Consider the following 27,399-nt stretch of genomic DNA (forward strand, 5'->3'; position numbering starts at 1 on the left):
ATTGTTGGAAGTACCTGGTTTGCGCGGAAAGCGGTCCACAAACATACGTGGCCTTTTCCAGACGGGACCATTTTCAACCAAATTGACCACGTGTTGATCGAACGCCGCCACCTCTCAGCCGTGATGAATGTCAGAACATATAGGGGGGCCAATATAGACTCGGATCACTATCTTGTTGGCATGGTGCTCCGAGCTCGAATAACAACACCACCTGGAATCCCCTCTGACAAGCAGGTGGGAGTTAACACTGAAGCCATCCACAACACAGCCCTCCGCATAGAGGGAAATGGATGCCGCAATAACCGAAGTCAACAGAGGACCTGGAGATGAAGCATCAACAAATAATCTTCACAACCACCTGAAGAACGTTATCATGGATACGGCCACAAACATACTTGGCCCCAGCCACAAAAGGAGTCGGAACGGCTGGTTTGACGATGAATGTAAGCTAGCAACGGAACGGAAGAATGCCGCATACCGAGTAATGTTACATTCTCAAAGAACGCGGGCACGCGCAGAGACTTATCACGAACTCCGTCGAGCGGAGAAACGACTTCACATACGGAAAAAGAAAGCCTGGGAGAACGAACAAGTCTATGAACTAGAAAAGTACAGGGAGCAACCGCACCAGGCGCGCAAGTTTTACCAACAATTCAGCAGGATGAAACCTCACACACCTCGATGTTCATCCTGCCGAGACAGAGAGGGAAATCTTATTTCCGATAGAATGGGCATATTGGAGCGATGGGTTAAGTGCTTTGATCAACTACTGAACAACCAGAACATCGGCGAGTTGGAGATCTCGCTTAAAAATCATAAGTCGTCAGAAGCCGATGGAATTACAGGCCAATTGGTTATCACACAGTGCAGCAATTATAGAGGTATCACGTTGCTGAGTACCATCTATAAGATATTCTCCGCTATCTTGCTAGGCCGGATAGCCCCATACGCCCACAACACTATTCGTCCTACCAAAGAGGCTTCACTCCATGCAAATCAATAACAGATCAGATTTTCTCTCTGCGGCAAGCGATGGAAAAACTGTTGGAATATGGAAATCAGTTGCACCATCTATTCATCGACTTTAAAGCCGCCTATGGTAGCATAGCCAGGGTAAAACTGTATCCCGAGGAAATTAATAAGACTGACTAGGCTGACCCTGACCAATGTGCGAGGCCAGATAAAAGCAGCAGGATCACTCTCAAGACCATTCGACATCAACAACGGTCTACGACAGGGTGATGCCCTATCATGCGTCCTCTTTAACCTGGCCCTCGAGAAAGTGATCCGTGATGCTGAGGTAAATGCAAGAGGTACGATCCTCTTCAAGTCCACCCAACTACTGGCCTATGCTGACGATATCGACATCATGGGAAGAACCACCCGAGACGTACAAACTGCCTTCATCCAGATCGAGCAGGCGGCGCGAGATCTTGGGCTGCACATCAATGAAAGCAAGACAAAATATATGGTGGCAACGTCAGCACCGAAGACGAATCAACCAACAACATCAAACCGCACTGGTCAAACACGAAGAAGAATAAGGATAGGAGAATACAACTTTGAGACCGTTGACAATTTCTCCTATCTAGGGTCGAAAGTTACAACCGATAACAACTATGATGATGAAATCCGCGCACGGTTGTTGTCAGCCAACAGAGCCTATTTCAGCTTACAAAGACTGTTCCGCTCGAAACGTCTCACCATAGGGTCAAAGCTCTTACTGTACAAGACTATGATCTTGCCAGTCCTCATGTATTCCTCGGAAACTTGGGTTCTTCGCAAGAAAAATTGCGAACTCTTAGCCGCGTTCGAGAGAAGAATCCTCCGAAGAATTTTTGGCCCCCTAAATGAGGATGGACGATTCCGTAGCCTACTGCCTAATGACGAAATCTATGAGCGATACCATGACCGTCCGGTTGTGGATAAAATCCGGCTCAATAGGTTACGGTGGGCGGGTCACTTAATCCGTATGGATGAAGATGATCCCACCCGGAAAGTCTATAAGGGCAATATCTATGGTAGAAAAAGAAGACGAGGCAGACCCTGCCTAAGATGGAGCGATGGCGTGGGTCAGGACGCCAGACAGCTTTTAGGGATATCGAATTGGTGGACCTCGGCGCAAAACTGGGATGTCTGGAGTTCCTTATTAGGGCAGGCCTAGACCGGATACCGGTTGTTGCGCCATTGATGATGATGATGGTCGGCTGAACTATCACCTAGGGAAGCTAGGGATATCTACGGACACTGCCTGCAGGTTTTGTGAGGAGGAGGACGAAACCTCTATGCACGTCCCGGGACAGTGTCCGGCACTTGTTCAAAGTAGGTCGGTACATCTGGGAGAACACTTAATACCAGATGCAATGCTGAAACATCTGGAAGTGGGGAACATACTAAAGTTCGTAACGGTTACAGGCCTGCTTGAGATACAACGATCAATAGGTGCACTATAACCAGTAAAAGGGGCACAATAGATCTTCAAGGACGCGGTGCGACTTTCCCTTAACAAAATAATAAAAAAAGTAGTAAATAAATACCCACGGTCTGGTTACGAAAGACTAAAAGTTACGAAAAAAGATACCAAGTTTTTAGGACAAATGCAACGGGCGTTAACGATAGATTATCTTCCCGTGACGAAACGAAATCTTTCTAATAACGAGGTGAACGTTTGTCTTTTCGTAATTCTCACCAATTGAAAATATTAAATTAGAAGGAACTATCAGCGAAAATAGTATCTGAATTTAGAACAAACACAACATTCTATCTACGCTATTTTTTAGCTGCACCAACCATTCCATTTAATTCCCCCATGGTCGCTGCACCTATGTTTAGACAACGAAAACGCTTATTTCCAACTGTCTGCATGCAATCTTTTCCATCTTTTATAAACACTCATGCTGAGGGAAAATAATCTAAAAATCAAGATTTTGTTTTGAAGGCGGAACTATTATATTATCAGTTCGCATCGGATATATAATAAGATGCTTAAAATGAAATTCCCTAGGCAGAGGAAGCTGAACGGGTGATGCAAAAATGAGAAAGCTAATATCTGAAAAGCCTGAAAACAGACAATCTCAGAAAGATATACGTTCCCTAAGAAGTTGTAGAAAAATCATATTAAGAGAATAACTGACAACCATTTTCTGGAGTTGTGGAACGAAGCCAAATCACCGAAGGACAAAAGCGATCTCTTTGAATTCGCTGAACTTAAGGGGGTCATCCCGTGTGAAGGCCGTTTTTTTTTGCATTTTTTGAAAAATTATTTTGGAGGACTGGATAAAGATAGAAACGTGATTTTTTCACCATATGTTTATTGATATCTCTAGTATATGTGATAAGGTTAGGTTTTTAGCTTGATACCGTAGCTAGTTTTCGGAATACGTGTCAATTTATGCACCCATTTCCAAAAAAAGGTGTTTTTCTGCTGCCACGCTGGAGGGCGCTGTGTTCATCTGAGAGAAAAAACTAAACGGGATTTTAATGTGGACAATATTCCACGGTCCGCAAACTAGGATAATTAGAAAATATTAAAAGATAAATTTTTGGTGGGCTTTTAAACTCAATTTTTTGGATTTTGGTGCCAAAAAAATAACGGCTTTTTTTATGAATAAAAAAAAAACTACCCGTCCGATTGCAATTATCCTAGTTTGCGGACCGTAGAAATATGTATCAAAGAAATTGTGAAAATTTCAAAGAATTTGGTTGGATAGATTTTGACCTATGGTGGCAGCCGATTTTCAAGATGCAGTTTCGAGAAAAGCGCATTTGAAAATTTAAATGTGATTATCAACAGTAAAATTTTAACTCACCATTAATCTGCTATACCTGGTCTTTAGAGAGCACCCTCCTTTTCTTCAAAAAAGTCTTGTAAGGCCGATTGTTGCTCTCTGGTTTCAATTCTGGCTCTTTTAGCGAGGTCAGTCGATCGTCGTTCGGACCGCCCAATTTGCGCTTCGTTACGGCGGTCGACATCAACGTGACATATGTGACCAACTTGACATCCATTGTCACTAGGATTTTGAGAATGCCATTGAATCCTTCATTGAAAATAATTACAGCCAGAAAAGTGGCTATTTCTACGACCTTGGCCCCAAAATGAAGGTGTTTAAGAGCAAAAGTCCAGATCAATGCATTTAACGACTCATTGTTATTCTGGGTCTCTGCTCCTAAACATCTGTTCAAGAGATCATCTCGTGACAAATCTTCGTAGATTGGTTTGATGACTGTTTGAATTTCTTCAGTCAAAGGTGCCTTCTCGTGGTGGAAACTATCCAGTTCTCCTTTAGCTTCCGCTTTGCGCCATTTGCACTAACTGTCCTCGCCTGCTAGACAATTTTGATGCTGAGGATTTTCGTCATTTATGGAAGAAAGTTGCCCAAATTTCTTACTTCATTCTTTCCATCGAATTTGCGTGTCGACGAACAGATAGCCCAAAAAATGTAGTGAGGTCGTTAATAACCTTATCAGTTAGTTTTCCAGCCCCTTTTCCACCAATGCCTTTGTGATTCTTCTTTGCATTTCTAAGTCGCATTCCCATTCTTTTCTCGACATGCCCTACGCATTCCTTTTTTACTACTACGTATATTTTATTATTTACAGAAACACCGGAGAAAACTCCAGCAAAATCCAATATACAATATACAAAACTTGTCGTAATTGGAACATCCATGTTCATGCTTGCTAAAAGTTTCATTGTTGATGTTGATGCGAAATCCTTTTCCTTCTGTGATAAGTATCGAATCGCATGAAATACTTGTTTTTTAGTGCGAGCATGACGTTGAACGTTAAAGCGAGCTCCCTTCGTACGATCCATTTAGAAAAAATCACTGAATACACAAATAGCACAATACTTACAACAAAATATAACTAAGTATAACTTGAACGCCTTTCAGTGCTCACTCTAGACTGGATTATCCTTTTTATTCTAAACAGCAAATAAGTTTAGACAATTGATTGGTTTTCCATCTTTTTATATTTATACCTGTGTTCGAATTTATAATGCTCAGGTAAAAAACTACCAGGTAAAAAAAGATTCGATGCTTTTTCTCATCGAGTACTCTAGCTGCGGCTGCAAACTCCTTACCTGTGTAACACTGTAATTTCTGAATGACTCGGAATATCGCAAAATCCCTATGCCCACATATTCTTCACTATATATAGATATAATTCATGCAAGAAAAAAAATCGATTTCTCCAACCCGACACACGGGATGACCCCCTTAAGGCGGCTTTCCAGAAAATACTGTACACTTTTATTTTCGAACCCAGATCATCATCATCATCAACGGCGCAACAACCGATATCCGGTCTTGCGCCGAAGTCCACCAATTCAATATCCATAAAAGCTGTCTGGCGTCCTGGCCTACGCCATCGCTCCATCTAAGGCAGGGTCTGCCTCGTCTTCTTTTTCTACCATAGATTTTGCCCTTATAGACTTTCCGAGTGGGATCATCATCATCCATACGGATTAAATGACCAGCCCACCGTAGCCTATTGAGCCGGATTTTATCCACAACCGGACGATCATGGTATCGCTCATAGATTTCGTCATTGTGTAGGCTACAGAATCATCCATTCTCATGTATCCTCATTCGAAGGATTCTTCTCTCGAACGCAGCCAAGAGTTCGCAATTTTTCTTGCTAAGAACCCAAGTTTCCGAGGAATACATGAGGACTGGCAAGATCCATAGTCTTGTACAGTAAGAGCTTTGACCTTATGTTGAGATGTTTCGAGCGGAACAGTTTTTGTAAGCTGAAATAGGCTCTGTTGGTTGACAACAACCGCGCGCGAATTTCATCATCGTAGCTCTTATCGGTTGTGATTTTCGACCCTAGATAGGAGAAATTGTCAACGATCTCAAAGTTGTATTCTCCTATCTTTATTCTTCCTGTTTTACCAGTGCGGTTTGATGTTGTTGGTTGGTTCGTCTTCGATGCTGACGTTGCCACCATATATTTTGTCTTGCCTTAATTGATGCGCAGCCCAAGATCTCGCGCTACCTGCTCGATCTGGATGAAGGCAGTTTGTACGTCCCGGTGGTTCTTCCCATGATGTCGATATCGTCAGCATAGGCCAGTAGTTCAGTGGACTTAGAGAGGATCGTAGCTCAGCATCACGGATCACTTTCACGAGGGCCAGATTAAAGAGAACGCATGATAGGGCATCTCCTTGTCGTAGACCGTTGTTGATCTCGATTGGTCTTGAGAGTGATCCGGCCGTTTTTATCTGGCCTCCCACATTGGTCAGGGTCAGCTTAGTCAGTCTTATCAATTTCGTCGGGATACCGTATTCTCTCATGGCCGTGTACAGTTTTACCCTGGCTATACTGTCATAGACGGCCTTGAAGTCGATGAAAAGATGCAACTGATGTCCATATTTCAGCAAATTTTCCATCACTTTCCGCAGAGAGGAAATCTGATCTGTTTCTGATTTGCCTGGAGTGAAACCTGTTTGGTATGGGCCAATGATATTTTGGGCGTATGGGGCTATCCGGCCTAACAAGATAGAGGAGAATATCTTATAGGTGGTACTCAGTAACGTGATACCTCTATAATTACTGCACTGTGTGATATCCCCCTTTTTATGTATGGGACAGATAATGTCTCGTTGCTAGTCGTCAGGCATTGATTCGCTGTTCCACACCTTGAGCATCAGTTGAGGATCCGCTTGGTGTACACCTCCATATTTAACCAAGTTGGCTTTAATTTCATCAGCTCCTAGCGACTTATGGTTTTTAAACCGATGGATTGCACAAACTGTTTCTTCCATGCTTGGATGGTGCCAGCATTTGTCCATCATTTTCAGTTGTCCCTGTTTGTCGGGGAAGGAACGAGATAAAAGGGTTATTTCTCAACCATCGCGACTATCACACCGTCCAACAAGCAATCGATGATACTTCTTAAGTATCTGTAAGGATTAAAAATAAATTTAAAGAGATATCTCCGGGTAAATTCTTTAAACATGGCAAAATAAAATTTTTACTTTTTTAGAAGCTATGTATGTATACCAAAGTGGATCTATATAAATGATGTCGACTATTCCTGTTTTTCGCTATGAGTTATAAAATCGTGACATCGTATACTTTATGGTCTTAACATTTAATCCTCACTCCCCTGCAACCCATCCGATATCAAAATAAATAATAATTAAGTATATTAAATGAAGTTTCACGAAGCACCTGGTATGACTATATTATGAAAAAAAAAGTCGTGTACCCATCTTTCATAGGAAGCCCCTCTAAATTAAACGAAAATTCACTGTGATTACTAAATACCAAATTTAATAAAATTCCATCAAAATAGATGGTTTTCGAATAAATTGCGTGTTACAGACAGATGGGCAAACAGACAGTGAACAAATTTTAGTATGATTTTATTTTCTACAATTTCTTCAACTCTTTCTCAAGTTCAAATCGTAATCCACTTTACTGCTGTGAATTTGCAAAAATAAATTAAAACAGTAATAACATAAAGGAAAAGATTATACAGAAGCGGGAAAAGGTATTGCAATTGTGTCGATGAAATTTAATTGATTCCTCCAATGATTAATCTACAATACTTAATTGAGCGACTTTGCAGTGCTTTCTTTAATTTTAAGTTAATATAAATAATTAAGTTGTTAAATGTTAATAATTCAATAATTTGGAAAACGTAATTTTAGCATATGAACCTTTTATTTAAATGGTTAGAATCAACAATGTGAAGAGATAATAATTTAGAATAATAACTGTTTGGTTTCAAAGCCTTTCAAGCCTTTCAAAGCTCAGCAACTTGTTCCATAGAGTCGACCAATTGAACATTCTTCTTTCATTTTTAATAAAACATGAGGGGCGACCAAAAAATATTATAAAAAAAAAACAAGGTGGGAAACCGGAAGCTGCGCGCCTCGGGTATGAAAGGTTTTGTTTGCGTTTTCTGTGAATATATTTGAGTGTACAACTATCCCATTTGTGCGTAGCCCGTTATGTATATGCATTTAACATGTCAGATTTAGTACTTCGGGTTGTAAATTTAGACGAAAAAGACAAATTTGAGCTACTGTAGCTTTGTTACTAATAGTATGATTTTAATCAAACTTAGGGATAATATGCTTCATATTATATTTTATACTACTGCCAACTTTTATAACTCTAGAATTAAGTCAAGGGGTGTTTTACTCAATTTTCTCAAAAATATTGTAATATACTATTATTAACTTAATTTGAACAGATATCGACATGGAGAGTATTTTGAGGCCTGGGCACCATATGGAGGCAGCTTCATGAATTGTTTTTCAGGTTTTTTGGTTGGGTAGTTTCTGAGAATGGGTCCGTTAAAGAAATCATATCACTTTCCACCCCGCCCACTCCCCGCATTTCTAACAAATCTCAAAACTAAAACCGACTTCGAAAGTACTAATTAAGACCTTTCATTTAATACCCCACATGACTATATTCGGTGCAAAAAAATTTGTACACCCCCCTTTTACATGTATGGGGGACCCCCCCCCCCCCCCCCGAAATCTCAACGTAGAAGGATGCCACTCACTGCATGTCTGGGCATTTACAGTTCCCACCTTCTCACCAAATAAATATAATCTGAAGGTTTTGTGTATTTGTTAGTACGTAGCACGTAATATATTCATATATTATTTGAGAGTATCCACTTTCGGATGATATTCACATTCACAGTCTTGAATTTTCAAAGAAGCAACGATTTTGACGTATTATAACTTTGTTAGTAAAAGTGCTATTTCCACCAAAATCGGTAAGATTATGCTCTATATTATAGCCTACATCACTGCATTTCGTGGTGCTAGAATGAACTTAAAGGGGGTTTTGCAGCAAATTACTAAAAATTATAGTAATATACTATTATTAACTTTATTTGAACAGATATGGAAGGTATTTCGGAGCGCAGACACCATATAGTGGCAGCCTCCTGATTTGTTTCAGATTTTTTAGTTTGGTAGTTTCTGAGAATGGCCCCCTTAAGGAAATGGTCACTTTCAACCTCCCGCACTCCCACCTTTCCAACAAATGTCAAAACTAAGGTCGGGTTTGAAAAGTACTAACCAAGACCTTTAATTTGATACCCCACATGACTATATTTAATGAAAAAACATTTTACACCCCCCTTTTGCATGTAAAATTGCATTAAATTAAACGTAACTCACTGAGCGTGACCATTCAGTAGGATCGAACTGACCACCTTCGAAATAAGGCTTTGACGGCTCGGCCTAGGGCCATCTATATTTGGTAGCATTCTCGCAACCGACGCTTCGATCTTATCTGCCTTGGTTGCTGCACCCTCCACATGCAATCTGAAGTTTAACCTCTGGTCAATCATTACGCCTAAGTACTTAAGCGCAGGCTTGGAATTAATTGTTTGCATTCCAACTTTGATCTTCATGGAAGTGCACTTTCTCCGTTTGGGAATAAGTACTACTTTCGTCTTATGCTCTGCGACTTGTAGACCATTCACTAACCAGGATTTAATTTCACAGATTGCTTCATTTGCATAAAGCTCGACTTTTTCGAGAACGCGTGCAAAAACCATCACACCAATATCGTCCGCGAAACCAACGGAGGTCACACCAGCAAGAAGGTCTAGTGTCAGTACTCCGTTATACATAATAATCCACAAGAGTGGCTCTAGGACAGACCCTTGTGGAACTCCGCATGTCGTTTGGTATAATTTCATTCCTTCATCTGATTCGCAGCACAGAATCCTATCGATTAGGAAGTCGGCAACGATACGCACCAGGCACTTCGCCACGCCTAAATTGATTAAGGACTCAAGTATCTTCCTCCATCTAGCGTAATTGAAGGCGTTCTTCACATCAAGTGTGGTCACTGCACAACATTTGCCCTCGTCAAGTGCGATCTTAGCTGTGTTAGCTACTGGGACAACTATATTCGTTGTAGACCTCCTCTTTCAAAAACCGAACTGATTTTCGGAAAAACCGCCATCCTTTTCGGCAATTGGAAGTAATCTGTTATAGATTACTCGTTCGAATAGTTTTCCAGTATTATTTAGAAGACATATCGGCCTGTAGGACGGAGCTTCTTCCAAAAGTTTTTTTGGCTTGGGGACTAGTATTAATTTCTACTTCTTACATTGTGTAGGAAATGCTCCTTCTTTACGGCATGTGGTGAACACCTCGGCAAACATATTTGCAGCTATTTTGACTGCTGCCTTGAGAGCTTTATTGGGGATGTTATCCAAGCCAGGTGCTTTATTTCTAACAATTTTATCTGCAGCTTCGAGGACCTCCTTTTCGCTTACCATGTCTGTCTGTCTGTCACACCCGATTTATTCGGAAACGACTAGACCGATTGTCACGAAAATTGGTAAGAGTATGTAATCTGTTGTTCCCTTTAGATGCAGCAAGTGATGCCATTTTGCTAAGTTTAAGGGGGGCTCCCAATACATGTGAATGGAGGGGGGTAAAATATTTTTTCATAAAATCTGACCATGTGGAGCATCAAATTAAGGGGCTCAATTAGTACGAAACTGGTTCCGTATATCATATAGGGTGAAATATAGGGGAGTGAGGGCGGAAAAAATGACCATCAAAAAGTGTAACAGGTCTCGTTCTCAGAACCTATCCAACCGAAAAATCATAGCGATACATCTCTACCGAGTCTAAGCTTCAAAATACATCCGGTCGAAATATCTGCACAAATAAAGTTAATAAAAGTATATTCCCACATTTCTGAAATTTACCCGGGGCGAGCTTCCGGTATTCCGACGTATTTGGTTTTTGGGACAGCTCTCCCCTTTTGATCGGAGTAGGCTACTAAGGGCGGCCCTTGACCATTGCCGAATGGCAAAAAGTCAATACAATTCCAAAATTTTGTAATTCTAGGGTGAACACAAGGAGGTTTCCAGTAAATTTCTAATATTATTAACTTTATTTGAGCTGTATGCCATATAGGGGTATTTTAACACTTAAAATTCGTATAGAAACGTCAGCATAATATTTTTCAGATTTTTCGAGTGAACAGTTTCTGGGAAAAGCCCCATAATTTCAGTAACCCCTTTCTAGCCTCCAACCCTTTAGACTACTTTACAGCGGATTTCAAAGCTAAAATTTGCTTCGAAAAGTACTAATCGAGATCTTTCATTTGATACCCAATATGACTATATTCGGTAAAAAAATTATATCCCCTTTTGCATGCTCGAGACAACCTTCGCCCCCCTCCCCTTCAACTTAGAACGATTTCATTCTCATGCATCTCAATAAATTTTGGGACAATAAACCGCACCGTTTCAGAGAAAAATGCGCCTCCTGGAGTTTTTAAGTGTCCGTATGTACCTATGCCAGCTTCGTTCATTCCATTCGCCACTGGTAACATTCCACCCCTTTTTACACATCAGACCAAATTATTCATTCTAGTCACTTAGGTATCCACATTGACAACATCCCTTGTCAAATTATAATTCTCACAATAACATTTACAAATACACCAACGTAGTTATAGTAACCAAATCAATAAAAACTTAAACAAACATATCAGTACGTCGAACGTCACTTAAATCCGATTTCTTTCGTATTTTTAAGTCTTTACAATAATGAGTCCCCGATCCAATATCCGAGAAACGCAACCAACTGAGTCGACAAAAGTTCGTCCAATTTTCCAAAGTCGAAAATCCCTTGCTGATTGGGTCAAAGACAATATGACTCTGGCCGATCGTCGAACATTTTACCAAAGAATTATCTTCGTGGCTAAAAACGCGGAAAATTCGAAGGAGTTTAGTAAAGTGCTTTACAAGACGCTTCAGGAAAAGTTAACCAAGGCTGAACATTATTCGCACGGTGAACATATCTCGGGTTTAATAATGTTCTACGATGGGTATTCGGTTTACATGTTGGAAGGTTCGGAGGAAGCACTTGGCCCGTTTTTCCGGATGATCAGCAATATCCAGAGGGATTTGTTTCAGGACACCAGAGTCATTTTGACTTTCAACAACATAAATCGCGTACGAAGCACAATTAGTTACTTTCTTTAAGATATTCACGTGAAATTTTATCCTAAGAGATTCTTCAAGAAGCTGCAGTGGTACTCAGCTGACCCCCCTGTCTTACTGGAAACTGTCCCTATGGAGAAAATCGAGGACGTTGAACTGCAATGCGCGACTATTCTGAAGAAAATTTACAACCTCTGCACAAAATTGAATCAATCTGGATCGGAAAGTTGTAAGATAATTTCTTAGCTTCAAATTGGAAGATTTCATAATTGGCTTTTGCAGCAAGGTACACATTTTCTGATGACGACCGCCTCGATTCAGCGTACAATAAGCTCATGCCGGAAATAGCTCTGATTGATGCCATGCTAACCACTAAGTATCTATTGTCCATTAACCAATTAGCTGCATTGTACGAAGCTGTTCCTCAATTCGTCAGCTATGAGGCGTCTGTTTGGCCGCTTCCATTCTCATATTGCCCAATAAATGTTTTTGCAAATGACGACTACGAAGTTAACCTGACTTTCAACAAAGATCCCAAAAAGAAAATTTAATATGTGTACACCGCGGACTAAATGCCGTTTTTAAATAATGTTAAATACCTAATATGGGAATATTTCAAGATACTTCTGCGAAATTTGAAGCAAATTTTATTTATAGTCTCAGAAACGTTAGAATATGAATAGTTGTGATTCCAGGCGTCACCAATAGATGAATAAGTGAATATCAAATAACTCCAAGCCAAACATTGTCCATATCTAGTCAAAGGTCTGTAGGTCTCAATATTCGTCCAAGCCCTCTGAAATCTTATTTATATCCAACGCACAACTATTTTTGCCGTTAAAAATTTCCATATTTACTTTCTTGTGACTTTTTATTCAGTAAATATTTTAAGAGACCCACGTCATACTGGAAATAAGGTGAATGTATAGAAATTGGGAATTCATGTCAGTTTGTCTGTAAGACGTATTAATATAAAAAGCTGAAAGCCTTATTCCTTTAGAGTCGTTTTACTTTCGTTGTACTCATAATCAACATGTTGCGGGTTTACGAGCGTGTAACGTAATGATGACGAAAAAGCCAGGTTGCCCAATATGGCAAGATTTGCAAATAGTTGTGGGCTTGATGAGATAATTTTGAATTAACATTATGGAGAGTAATTAATATTCTATAATTAGCTGATAGAGATGACTATGTTAGGTAACATGATTCCAATATGTTCTTTGAGAATGGAATACTAATAAACACCCAGATAATATTTGAAAAAAAAAGTCTGCCCCTTCATTGTCATCATATCATCGTCAATGGCGCAGCAACCGGTATCCGATCTAGATCTGCCTAATAAGAAACTTCAGACATTACGGTTTTGCACCAAGGTCCGCCAATTCGTTGTTTTTGTTTGTCCTGATACCACCCACGGTGACACTCACAGGAAGATGACAGGCAGTTCGCCTATGTTGCCAAACAGACACAAGCCATAAATTGAGCCATATCGCTTTATAAAAAGTGTCGGTAGCGTTTCCCCACTGTCCCACTGTTAGTTGTGTCCAAAGGACTTAGAAGACAGCCAATCGATCTGACTACAGTCATGGTTACGTCGCAACTGAACATCAATTCGACATCCCTAAAAGCTGTCTGGCGTCCTAACCTACACCATTGCCCTATCTCTGGCAGGGTCTGCCTCGTCTTTTTTTCTACCATATATATTGCCCTTCATCATCATCAACGGCGCAACAACCGGTATCTGGTTTAGGCCTGCCTTAATAAGGAACTCCTGGAATCCCGGTTTTGCGCTGAGGTCCAACAATTCGATGTCCCTAAAAGCTGTCTGGCGTCCTGGCCTACACCATGGTTCCATCTTAGGCAGGGTCTGACTCGTCTTCTTTTTCCACCATAGATATTGCCCTTATAGACTTTCCGGGTGAGATCATCCTCATCCATACGGATTAAGTAACCCGCCCACCGTAACCTATTGAGCCGGATTTTATCCACAACCGGACGGTCATGGTATCACTCATAGATTTCGTCATTGTGTAGGCTACGGAATCGTCCATCCTCATTTAAGGGGCCAAAAATTCTTCGGAGGATTCTTCTCTCGAACGCAGCCAAGAGTTCGCAATTTTTCTTGCTAAGAACTCAAGTTTCCGAGGAATACAAGAGGACTGGCAAGATCATAGTCTTGTTCAGTAAGAGCTTTGACCTTATGGTGAGACGTTTCGAGCGGAACAGTTTTTGTAAGCTGAAATAGGCTCTGTTGGCCGACAACAACCGTGCGCGGATTTCATCATCGTAGCTGTTATCGGATGTAATTTTCGACCCTAGATAGGAGAAATTATTAACGGTCTCAAAGTTGTATTCTCCTATCCTTATTCTTCTCGTTTGACCAGTGCGGTTTGATGTTGTTGGTTGGTTCGTTTTCGGTGCTGACGTTGCCACCATAAATTTTGTCTTGCCTTGGTTGATGTGCAGCCTTACATTTACCAACTAAGGTTAGACACACATACATTTTCCAAGAATTAGAGAAAAAAACAAAAGATTTTTATGTTTTCTTTTTTTATACTTTTATTAGAAACTATTTCAATTCATATTACAAAAAGATTTGTTCAAAAAAAATTCTAGGTGTTGACTTTTTGCAGGTTTTTTGATTTTTTACATGCTACAAGTGCGAACTAACTTACTGTTTTGGATGAATTAAAAATAAATTAATTTTCATATTGGTTTTCAATCAATATTTGGTCCATTTGCAATGATTCGGCGCGGAAGACTGTCATACAGTGATCGGATTTTATCATGAGAGATGTTTGGCCAGGCCACTTTGATAGCTTCTTTGAGTTTATCTTTATTGGTATATTGCCGGCCATTTTCGTAAACTTTTCCTGCCAAAATCGACCATACATTCTCGATAATGTTCATATCTGGTGACTCTGATGGCCAATTGTCAAAACGCCGTATGCCACGTTGCTCAAAATAAAACAAAGTTGATCTAGCCACATGTATTGGTGTATTGTCTTGCTGAAATTGCCAGTTCAGACCAGCACATTCGAAGCCTTACGCTGGGAAATGAGGGCCAATCATCTGCTGATAATGCACAGCATTCTTTCTGGTCGAAATGAATGACAGAGGCATGTTTTTTAAATAGCCAATAGCACCCCATACCATTACTGGGCCGCCGCAGGATTGACGCTTACTGAAAATTTTTTCTTCAGTATGTAAATCGTGCCAATAATAGGTAAAACCATCTAGGCCATCCAAACTGAAATTTTTTTCTGCCATTATTTTGTCCAATGAATGTGATCCAGGGCTAACTTCTTACGGCCTTCAATATTGTTTGAAGTTAACATAGGCTGCAACCACTTAAAATCTTTTGTGTACGTCGAACACCAATGGGTAAATTATTCTCCAACTTCATATCACGAGCAGACTTGTTGCTGTTGGCTGCAGATCGTATCAAATGCCGTTTTTGTGCTGGAGATATTGTCGATGGCCGGCCTGTCACGTAATTTTTGCCGTAATTTTCACGATTTTCCAGAAAATTTCGAACAACTTTTTCACTCCGATTAATTTTCTTTGCAATTTTCAAGTTTGACATGTTCATGTAGTTTTTAAGTGTCGCAATTTTCGCTTTTTCCGTTTCGATTAGTGGTTTTCCATGACCCATGGTGATTCGCTTGGATTACAAATGAAAACTGCGTGTGAAATCACACAAAGTATCGAGAGAATGTGCATAACGGTAAATCAAGTCAAAACAAAACATAAACATGTCCGCAGCATTGTTTTCCAAACAAAACCTTCAAAAGAAAACGTAAAAATCTTTTTTTTTCTCAAAATCTTGGAAAATGTTAGTGCGGCTAACCTTAGTTCGTGCACTGTATATAATTTCCGGGCTGAATCATACTCACCCACACGGATTAAGTGACCCGCCCGCCATTCAGCCGGATTTTATCCACAACCAAACGGTCATGGTATCACTCATAGATTTCGTCGTCATGTAGGCCCTTTTATAGAGTAAATAAGATTACCCCTTTTAAATATAAATACATTTTTTAAATCCTTTTTAACTTACAATATAAATCAAATAAAAAGAAGTCACCTCTCTCCTCCGCCTAATCTTGTCTCGAACTGACTTAATATCGACAAACAATTTTCAGCTTTGCCACTGCATCCTTGAGCAGACGCAACAAGCGTTGAGTCCCGACCTGATGTCGAAAACAGGCTCGCTGCGGAGTCTTAGGTTCTCCCCGTATATCAGTTCCGCAGGACTTGCAGCAAATTCTTCGCGATTGGCTGTTCGGAGGCCAAGAAGAACTAATGGCAGGACCCGCGACCAAGAAGGCCATTATAGCGGCCTTAAGCGCCCTGTGCCACCTTCCCATTGGATTGCGGGTGGTGCGCGGTTGTCCGGTGGCGGTTAAAGCCGATGAGTTTGCCCAACTCTGAGAAAAGAAAGACTCAAACTACATTCCCTGGCCGGTGATTACAATTGCCGGCACACCAAAACGTGAAATCCATTCTCAACAGAAGGCCTCTGCACATGATTGTGCAGTAATGGCTTTCAGAGATATTGCCTCAAGCCACCGTGTAAACCTATCGATGATTGTGAGGCAATACCTGAATCCTTGTGAGTCTCGCAAAGGCCCAATTATTTAAAGTGGATTGTATGGAAATGCTTGGTGGACCGAGGGAACACTCCTACCTCTTTCCTCACATGCTTTGTAATTTACGTTGCTACCAAATTTCTTTGCATCCTAATCAGCACTTTACATGGTAGCTATATCGCCTTGGGTTTGTCTTATCACTGTTCGTAGGCAATTAGGATTGTTGTGTCACGAACACGAAAATTTTCATACCACTCCGTTACTGAATAATCCGTGGTCTTTTCACTATTAAAATGACGGCCACTATCTTCTGGCGAGAAGAATTGCAATGGCGAAAAAAAATTTCTTTACCATAAACTTGGTGATTAAAAATTGTTCAATAAACGACTGAACGTCCACTACTGAGACATTTATCAGTGGAGGCATTCTGATGACCTTCAATCAAGGCGGATCCAGTGTCCTGACCGAAGAACAACGGCCCCCGAGTTTTGTTTAGAAGATCTGGAACTAATCGATAAGTTTGAAATTATGATCAAAATCACTGAATACCCTGCAGAATGCCCTAAGCAAATAAATCCGGTGCACATCGCTTTTTTAAGGAAACAACAAACTGTGACAAACCCTATTGTGAGAATAATAATCATAATTAATTTAAAGAAACTTCGGGGTAATAGCATCCCAGAAATTCGACAACGTAGAGACTGATAAACATAATTGTACTCCACATCCCATACCAACAGTTGTTCGTCATCGCTGCAATGCCCATTCGTCCGCTTTTCTTCCGTATATTGTTGAAAACCACATTAAGAACACCCCCTCTTCGTCCAGGACAGAGGAAACTCATCAGATGCGACCTCACTTTTGCCCTGAGAGCAACATGACTGAAAGCAACAGATGGAGATCCGAGCAGATGTAGACTTAGGATCGCTCATATGCCAAACAAAAGAATTTTGCTAATTTGTTCAAACTCCATTTTATTCATAACTGAATTCCCTCGGACAAGCAGTGTTTGTCGGTTACAATCGACTCATAAAAACTGCCATAGTCAGAAAAGTTCATTCATCTGAAAGACTGCTATGATAAGGGGGATAGAACCCAATTGACTCAGGTCTTCAGAGCCAACCAGTAGCAACCAGATCTCCTATCCTGCAACTTAAAATCCCTCTGCTCAAAGAATGGTTTACCTAGTGTCCGCAGCCAGGCTTTAGCTAGAGCTGAGAATCACAAAGGAAGTGCCTAAGGGTTTCCCCATCTTCTTCGCAGCTTCAATATTGGGAATTGTAGGGTATGCCTAGTCTGGCGGCATGCTCCCCTATAGGTCCCATGCAGATCGTCACGATCTTAAAAGAAGTAAAAATAAAATTTCTACGGAAACTGTAAGACCTCCAGGGAACAACATCACTAATAGGCCGCCCAGGTCGTCGTTCTCATTACTTGGAATATCTACATGTTATTTATGGCACACCATTTGGCCGACTAAAATGAATCTTCACCAAATTCAATACGATTGGAAATAATGGTAAGGGGCTCACTCCAGCTCAAAATCTGCTCGTCATTGTTACTGGGGTCCTTATCATTCGTGCGTTAGATGGAACCATCTATTTCAATGGTCCAGTGAGGCAACCCGCTGTGAGTTCCCTTATGAAGCGATAGGTAGCGCCATTACCCATTCCTATGATTATTGTCGTTTCCGACAAATTGGAAGGCCCTAGAGAAAATCACTTGTGTTGATGGCCAAGTGCGCATCAAACCTAGCAAACAAAATGGATAAATTGTAGCTGCATCCTCCATTCCTGTTGTCAGGGTATGTTTTGCAGGCCCTCACTTATACAAAAAGTTAAATTCTCAAGAGGGTTGCAAGTCATACATAAACACCTTTGTGTCGAGTTGAACATGAATCGACTTTATGGTGAAAAATAAAAACGTCAGAAAATGACCACTATCACCGCTAAAAAAGCCGCATTTTAGTCCCAGTCACTCGCAACAACATTTAACTTAGGTAATCCAACGAGAATAGATCTTTTTCTTCAAAACTGAATTTGCAAAAACTAGAGCCAAAGCCAATTGGTTTCCCTTCCAAGAGCTAGTTATTCCCAACAATGCTTAACTTGGTTTTTTTCGGACAATAGCTCTTTTTAAGGTTTTGTGTTTACATTAAAATCGGTTTACTGTCTGTCTGGCTGTCCGTCACACGCATTTTTTTCGGAGACGGTTATAGCGATTGACACCAAATTTGGTAGAAAGGTGGGAACTGTGAACGCTCACGCATACGGCGAATTACATCCTTTTACGTAGAATTTAAGGGGGGTCCCCATACATGCAAAAGGGGGGTGTAAAATTCTTTTTCATCAAATATAGTCATGTGGGGCATCAAATTAAAGGTCTCGATTAGTACTTTTCAAAGCCGATCTTAGTTTTGACATTCGTTGGAAGGGTGGGGAGCGCGGGGGGTTGAAAGTAATCACTTCTTTAAGGGGGCCATTCTCAGAAACTACCAAACCGAAAAATCTGAAAAAAATCAGGAGGCTGTCACTATATGGTGCCTGGGCTCCGAAATACCTTTCATGCCGATATCTGTTTAAATAAAGTTAATAATAGTATATTACTACAATTTTTTGCAATTGACTAGAAACCCCCCTTAAGTTCATCCTAGTACCATGAAATTTTGCAATGATATAAGCTATAATATAGACCATGATCTTTGGTGGAAATCGCACTATTACTAACAAAGTTATAATACCTCAAATTTGTTGCTTCTTTGAAAATTGAAGACTATGAATGTCAATATCACCCGAAAGTGGATACTCTCACATAATACAGGGTGCGGCAGCATAACTTCCTTTTTTAAAATGCGCGCCACTCAGTTAGTTGATGTCATAGCGGAGCGCTAGTGGTCTCGTTCAAGAGGGGATACTGTAAAGTTTTATCCCGACACGGTTCAGTCGCCATCATGCGTTGGAATAGTGAGGAGCGTGCCTTTGCCGTTGAGGTTTACTTTTCAAGCGGATGTTCGGTTATCGCAACACAGCGTGCATTTCGGAATTGCTTTAATTTAGCCCCGTTGGCTCCCGTCCCAGACCGCAAATCAATTGTTACATGGGTCACTACATTCAGACAAACTGCAAGTGCGACAAAAGAAAGAACTGGAGTCCCTCGGCCCGTTAGATCACCTGAGAACATTGAAGCAGTGAGAGCGTCAATGTTGCGGTTGCCACGGTGTTCTGCGCGCAAACACGCATGATGATCTTCATTTTCATCCCTATAAGTTGGCGATAGTGCAGGAACTTTCAGAACGTGACTTCAATTCTTGGATGAGCGCGTGTGAGCTTCTTCTTGATGTCGTTCCCGAGGGTGCTATTGTTTTTTTTAGCGATGAAGCCCATTTTCATTTGTGTCCAAGAACCCTACAAGATTTGAAGACCAACATCCAAGAAGAAATTGCCAACATAACACCTGCCATGCTAACAAGAGTCATGACAAACGCCAGAAATCGGTTTACGCAATGTATGGAGAATGGGGGACGTCACCTAACAGATTTGATCTTCAAAACAATGTAAATATTATATAATAAAAACTTTAGACATGTACCTACATTATAAAAAATAAATAAATATTTTCCGATGCATACAATAGTTTTTATTGAGTTTTGAAAAAAGGAAGTTATGCTGCCGCACCCTGTATATGGATATATTACGTGCTACGTACTAAGAAATACACAAAACCTTTCGTACCTGAAGCGTCCAGCTTCTGGTTTCCCGACTTGTTTCTCTTTGGAATCGTCTCAATTTAATAAGTTGAGCGAAGATGTAAAGTCTTTCTGTGATAAATTATTATGTCACACTATTCACTGTAATATGATACTGATATTCTTCTTCTGAAAGATTCATACGAGTCAACAACATTACTGAGCGCAATAGAGATTAAAGAAGAACAACATTAGAGATCGATTGAAGCTTCGCAGCTACGTAGATTTAGAACTGAGAAGAGACTCGCTTTAGAGCATAAAAATCCAAAATAAGTTCCTCAAAGCAGCAATATTTTAGTTACTTTTACACCATCTTCCTCAGTAGTGCATTCAGTGAAGTGTAATCAAGTACAAATCTTTGGTACCACCTACAGATTCCAAGCAGTCCCTTGAACTGTTTGACGATTCCGGGCGTGGAAATCAAGAGATAACATTAACCTGACCAGATTCAAAATAAATCGACACGTGCTCCTTATATCAGACCTTTTTCGTGGCGGATTTGCTCTTTCGTACGTTTAACCTTAGGTCAGTGGATTTCATAAGGAGCAGCTTCACTTAAGAGTAGCATAGGTTGATCATCTAAGTTGGTTAGAAATTAATCTCGCACATGAACAGGGGTGACCTGCGCATTTCGCTGCAATATTTGAGGTGCATTACCCCAAACGGTGGGTTCACAAGATGAGAAAGTAGCGACCTTGAAATTTTGATGGCCCTAATGCAAATAAACGTCCGCGGTGAAGGATAAGCGTCCATCTTAGGGACGCTGTTCCGCGTTATCAACGTTGAAGATTAGCAATCCAGTAATCTTACATGCAACGACCTCAAGTCCGAACGCTTCAGTTTCCTTGGAATAATGCAACTTCAATTTCTCATCGTAAAGGTAGTAGGAGTTTTCTGATTAAAACAGAGTTATTACAAGGTTTCATTGAGTTGGCTGCCCCTTGACCTCTGACATATAATAATGGACCCAGGTTTCATCAAATTATGTTTCTCGATTAATTGGCGACGTTCTTTCCATAGTAGGAAACCAAACTTACCATATCTGCGAGCGATGAGACTTTGTCAAAAGGCAAGAGGGAAGTCAGAACATCGAGAACTGAAGAAAGAATACCGAAATCTTTACGGGAGCCTTACGAACGTGTTCCGGGAAAGAAAGCGTAAGTGCTGCAGGTAGCTATGTCTTGGGGCGTTACCTACAAATTTGTAATGACCAAAATTCGTGGACAAGAACCATCTCGACTCTTCTGCAAAATAGTTACAATTCTTTTTCCGCAACACGAAGAAAGTGGATCCCGGGGTTACCAAGGAGGAACTACAATATGTCTTTGGATGAATTGTGGATAAAAAGGATCCGATTTGGAGGAGATTCTGCACAAAGCTCTCAAGTTGGCTGCTAAAACCAGATCTACATGGTTCATAAACACATTTGAATCGTTCGAGGCGGAAGAGTGTTTTCCGCCCAGTGCAACAGGCAAAGGTTAGTTCTCTTGTTTCGGCCAACAGGGGTTGCACTAAAGGTACCTCAGCTAAACTGCGTTTCCTGGTTCTCCCCACGGCTCCGTATTGGGGCTTCTGCTACGGAACATAATGTTTGATAAAGTGTTTGCCCTCCGCGAGCTACAGGAGCCAAGGTTGACTGGTTTTATAGTTGCAAAACACTCCGAGGACGTGGATATAAATAATTAAATTAAAAGACGGAAGCCGTCATTATCACCGATTGCCGTTAAGTATAGTATAGAGTTGATAATCGAAAATCGCTTCAAAATCGATCATTAGGTACCTGAGAGTATTGGTCAATGCCAAGTTGAATTTCAAGAGGCACTTGGACTATACGCTAAAAAAGGCAACAAAGGCTAGTTATGTTTAGCAAGGATAATGATAAATATCAGAGGCCCAAAAAATAGTCGTCGGCTACTCATCATAAGCGTAGTGAAATCCATCCTGCTATACGCCGCTCCGAAGGTATATAACGCCTAGAGGACAGTATCGAGTAAGGCAGTGAGTACCATCACGGGAATGATTCTTTTGTATCTTCTAGTGAGTGAGGGGCGTTATCTCTGCCAAAGAAGGGAGGCGAATCTGTCCAACGTGACTGTGAAGTTCTGAGAAGTCATTAGCTAAGAGCTATACAGGACGATTCTCCCGATTGCCCTAATGTCCGAAATTAGTAGATATAAGGCCCCATAATGTCATGGAGTAGCTGCTGGGTTCGGGAGCAAATTGGAACAGTAACAAACGCAGCAATATCCACGATACAAAACAAATTCCACGAACTGTATAGAGTCCTCTCTGCGAAATAATACTTCATGATATTCCAGTGGGGATATGGAAAAAATGTTTTGATTTTAGTGGGTGAAAATCACACACACACAGTAGCAACCTGGTGCAGTTTTGTCTTTTTAAGATATTCACATCCATCCATAAAAAAAACCTACTTATAACGAATCAGGATTCGGACCTGAGGCAACAAGATCAAGGCTGATGCTAAAATAAAATTCTAGTTAAAGGGGTCATAATTGTTATCCTCTTCCGTTCATTATTCAATATGAACAATCACAGCATCCAACGTAAAATTTTTATAGTTTCGTGCTAAACGCATTAATTCGGTAATTATGTAGGCACTTCTCAGTAAAACCGGATGTCCACCTTTCTATCAGTTGAACGAATATCGCCACGGTGGGTATAGATAGATATTTAAAAGGAAAAGTGAATCTTAAATAGATATTGTTGCAAAAAAATTCTATCAACAGTTATAGAAACGGCGTTTGAGAGTATCTTTTGACGCACCACGGTAAACGATTTGAACAACGATTTATTAACACGATAATAGCCTTCTGTGCAGCTCAAGTTTGCATTTCAGTTAACCCGTTTGTACAGCAAGCTACAGTCTAAACAATTTAAGGGCGGCGCGATGGTTGAGGAGGTAGAGGGTCAGCCTCCCAATCTGGCTGCTTTGGGATCGAATCCCAGTCGTCATGGATATCTGTGTTCGTCTTGTGTTTGTCACGCTGCTTTAAGCTTATCTCTTGCCCAGCACTAAGTGTAATGATAGTGAGACTGAATCACAATCTGGCTGTGTGCATGCCCTATACTCCACCAAGGAATGAACAGGAAACACTAATCTAAGGACATCATAGCATGTCTTTCAGTAGATATTGAAAGCAACATGCAATTTTTTACCTGGTTCAATCTCATCTCTCCAATCTCCAAATATTTCTAGACAGATAGATATTTGACTTTTTCTGTAAACTCAGTATGAAAAACCAAAAATTCATCAATATCCCTTTTTAATTTACAGCTCACAACGATATCACAATCAAATGCTTCATGGGGTTCACCAGGTTCAGGACAATATCACATACAAACAGACGAGGGTCCAGAAAGATATTTTCGATATCTAACAGATAACGGTCAATATCGTAAAGAGAAACGTTTACAAGATGGAACAGTTATTGGTAAGGGATAAAATGTCCTTCAATAAATATATATTTCATATTTATACAATATATAAAAAAAAATTTTATTGTTTTAGGAGATCTCAGTACTTCTTACAAATATTTAAAATTTATATTTTTTTCGCTTTACTTTTATCAACAATAATTATGTAGGTACTGATGCTTGGATCGATGCTTCCGGATTCCTCAGACAAAAAGATTACATCGCCGATGGTGGAGGCTATAGAATTCTGAAGTCCAAAACTATTTACGTTGGACAAGGCCAGGCTATTGAAGTAAGGGACAATTTCCAAATGTTCATTTCAACATTAAAATATCTTTTGTATTTTTCTGTTTTCAGGAAGCCTTAAGGAGTATCAAAAATCTGCCTTCAGGTTCATCAAGTGATAACAAACTTAAGTTACTACACGCTACTACTACAACAGTTCGACCTCTAGTCAATTACATATCAACGACAACTGCAAGACCACTTTATTATGATCATCCCTCTACACCTACAGTTCACATACAGCCAAATTCCCAACCTCTGGATAATAGATACGTCCCTGTTAAGGGTGTCCAAGTAAAACCGACTCCAATTCCAGCTCAAGCACCGCTGACTGTGGCATCATTACGTAAGAAGCACCCAGTCCCATCGGTTCAATTTGAGCCTCCGTACAATAATGAATATGGTCCAATCACTGCCGACTATACATCATCCACGCCAAGTCCGATTTCCTCAACACAACTCCCAATAACTACCACCAATTTACTAGACCCATATCCCACACACTTGTCGCCACTGAACACAGATTTACTGCCACCACTAGTTTCACCGACAGCTATTCCAAACGAGCTCTATGATTACAGTCCTATATCATCAACAACACCTAGGCCAACACCAATTTCATCCACGGAAGCGAGTGTGATACCTTTGAACAGCAACAACTTGGAGCCCCAGCCCTTGTATACCAGGCCAGTAACCAGTCGACCATACTCTTCACGTAACCCATTTTTGCGTGGACATCCAAACTATAACGAAAATGTTGGTAGTGGATATGATCCGCAATATCCAGAGTACGATGGAGTGGCGGTTAACGACAATGGTTTCCGCTATTACTTACCTCGGCAGTATCATGAGGAAGAGAATTCAGGCGGAGATCGCAGAGCTGGAAGTTTTGGTTATATCGATCCATTTGGAATTCGCCGTGTAGTTTATTACAATGCATCTCCCGAGCAAGGTTTTGTTCATCGAAAAAATAATCGTTATGTTGGATTTGATGCAACGCCATATGACCCTCGACCTCTTTAGGAATTTCTCATTCTTTACCTTTCCTACCTTTTACTTATTTGTGATGAAACCATTTTGATAAGGAGGAGAAAGCAGAGGTATTTGATATATTTCATTTCTATTCCCCAAAGATGTTTAATATGAGAGTCCATTGCATTCAGCCGTTTATCTAGAAGTCATTTTCTACCAAACTGTTTCATAGTTTCAATATGTTTTCAATTAAATAGAACCTCATTCGTTTATACCAATCTTGCATTGAAATCGGCAAATCTTCTAAGCTTAGAGAAGGAAGAACACTACAAGCCGTAGATACTTATCTGATTTTATTTGGACCCCAAATTCTACATAAAAAAATCAATCAAACCCTGGGTGCCACTTCAACTTAGCCCAATTTCATCTTCCCGTAGTATCAATTTTGTAGATATTACTCGTATAACGTACAAGTACTATTGAATGCAACAAAAGATACCTTCACATCAAACTGCTTTAAAGAAGTTATTATCCTCCTCCTTTCTTACATCTTAGGCCTTCAAACTAGCTTGTAATTTCACGTCTATTTAATTTTAAGTAAATCCCATTAAATTGAAATCTATTAACTTATTAAACATTAGTCCTAAGTCACACAGATTCACATTAATCTTGCCATAATATTCAATTGTCCTCAGATCATTTATGTACAATTAATATTCTTGATATGCAGTAAATTTCTCAGATAATAGAATTTCATTGGAAAATTCATCTATTTCATTTCGTGCAAAAACAACAAATTATTAAATATTCGAAAGAATAAATTAATCCAATGAATACCCGTTACTGAGAAAAGATTCACAAAATGAAAATGATATTTCATTGCGTGGATTGTTGTTGATAAAAAGGAAAAGACCAGTTTATGTATCTATTCGTAATAAATAAATATTTTTAAAATTGTTCTCTAATGTTTTCGTATAAGATATCCTTTGAATTGCGATTCCCGCCCCGCATCCCCGACTATTAAGTAATCTAGACATGGGAATTGCCAGTAAAAAACCGCTGTCATTCCACCTGCTACGATGGACCGACAACTATTCTTACCGCTATCATTTTGCCCCAAATTACCAAATCGTACTGGATCATCAATAGCCATTAAGATAACATTCTAAGGATTATTCTGTTGGGCTCAATAATTTTTCTTTTTTTGGGAGTAGGGTAGGTGAATGCATTTACGCACGGAGTGTTGGATTCCCGCAACAGCACGCTGTCGGACTACCAACTAAATACCTCCCTGTCATCAGAGAACTAGCCTGGAACCGTTTGACATATTACTTCGGGTTAGCCCTCCCACTCTCCCGGTTTTGGAAGCCTTCAAGTCAGGGAATTCCTTTCACCAACGGGAGGGGAGGAAGGGAGTTGTCAGTTCAGGAAACCCCTTACCGTCCGATCCCTCTGCTGTGTCAAATTCAATCTTCTTCGCAATAAGAAGATCCCGAACGTAATGCGCAATACCATTCCAGCTACCAGCGCTCTTCAGCATCTCTCTGACAATGTTGTCTGGAGAGAGCTCCCCTGTGTCTGCATAAAGCTGCTGGCGGAGGCCGTCCCACCTCTCGCAAGAAAAAAAGGTGTGTTCAGCGGCGTCCGCCACTCCATTGCAGAACACACCATGAGGAGATCGCGCCTTCCCAATCCTGTGCAGGTAAGACTGAAAACCTCCATGCCCACTTAGAAATTGGGTAAGGAAGTAATCAATCTCACCGTACATTCGATTCAACCACGGGTCTAATTTGTCGACGAGCCGCGCAGTCCATCTACCCCTTATCTCATTTTGCCAAGAAAGTTGCCACTAGGTAAGGGTGCGTCGACGTTCTTCATTTATTTAACCGCTGATTTTGACTCTATAGTCAACTCGCCGATCGATATGGGACGCAGGATCGGGATTCTCTTTCTGGTCAAGATTACTACTTCGGTTTTTTTCCGGCGCAAGGCTGAAACCAAGAGCAGTTATTGATCCGCTTACCCATCGCGTCAATATGCCAAGTTAGCTTTGCGCCTGTTCAACAGTCCGTCCGGCAACAAGTGCTGCAACGTCGTCTGCATAACCGACCAGGCGCAACTCTTCGGGCATATCGAGTCTCAGCAGGCAATCATAAGAAGCGTTCCAGAGGTCCGCCCCTAGGATGGATCCCTGTGCTATTCCCGACGTGATTTCCAACCTCTTCCAGCGTCTCATAGAGCAGGGAGCGGTCTTTCAGATATCCCTCAATATCCACATGAGATAGCTTGGGGCGTGAAATGAGTTTTCTATCTGTCCATCTTACGGAATTGAAGGCATTTCTGACATCAAGCGTTATGAGGAGCACTATCCTTCGATATCGGCAGCATTGTGCCTCGGCTCGATGAACCGCATCT

At 40.6% G+C, this 27,399-nt stretch overlaps 1 protein-coding gene across 3 annotated transcripts in view; it reads left to right on the plus strand.

Moving 5' to 3' along the window:
- LOC119649474 overlaps positions 1-25,943 on the plus strand; it is an 82,638-nt gene extending 56,695 nt beyond the window's left edge. For all 3 annotated transcript variants that reach the window (XM_038051634.1, XM_038051635.1, XM_038051633.1), the window contains exons 3-5: positions 23,588-23,744; positions 23,898-24,019; positions 24,085-25,943. In XM_038051634.1, the coding sequence (XP_037907562.1) occupies positions 23,588-23,744; positions 23,898-24,019; positions 24,085-25,035 (1,230 nt within the window). In that variant the 3' untranslated portion in view covers positions 25,036-25,943. The remainder of the gene's footprint in view (positions 1-23,587; positions 23,745-23,897; positions 24,020-24,084) is intronic.
- The last annotated feature ends 1,456 nt before the right edge of the window (positions 25,944-27,399 follow it).

Source organism: Hermetia illucens, chromosome 2, assembly GCF_905115235.1.
Source record: "Hermetia illucens chromosome 2, iHerIll2.2.curated.20191125, whole genome shotgun sequence".
Classification (NCBI taxonomy): Eukaryota; Metazoa; Arthropoda; class Insecta; order Diptera; family Stratiomyidae; genus Hermetia; species Hermetia illucens.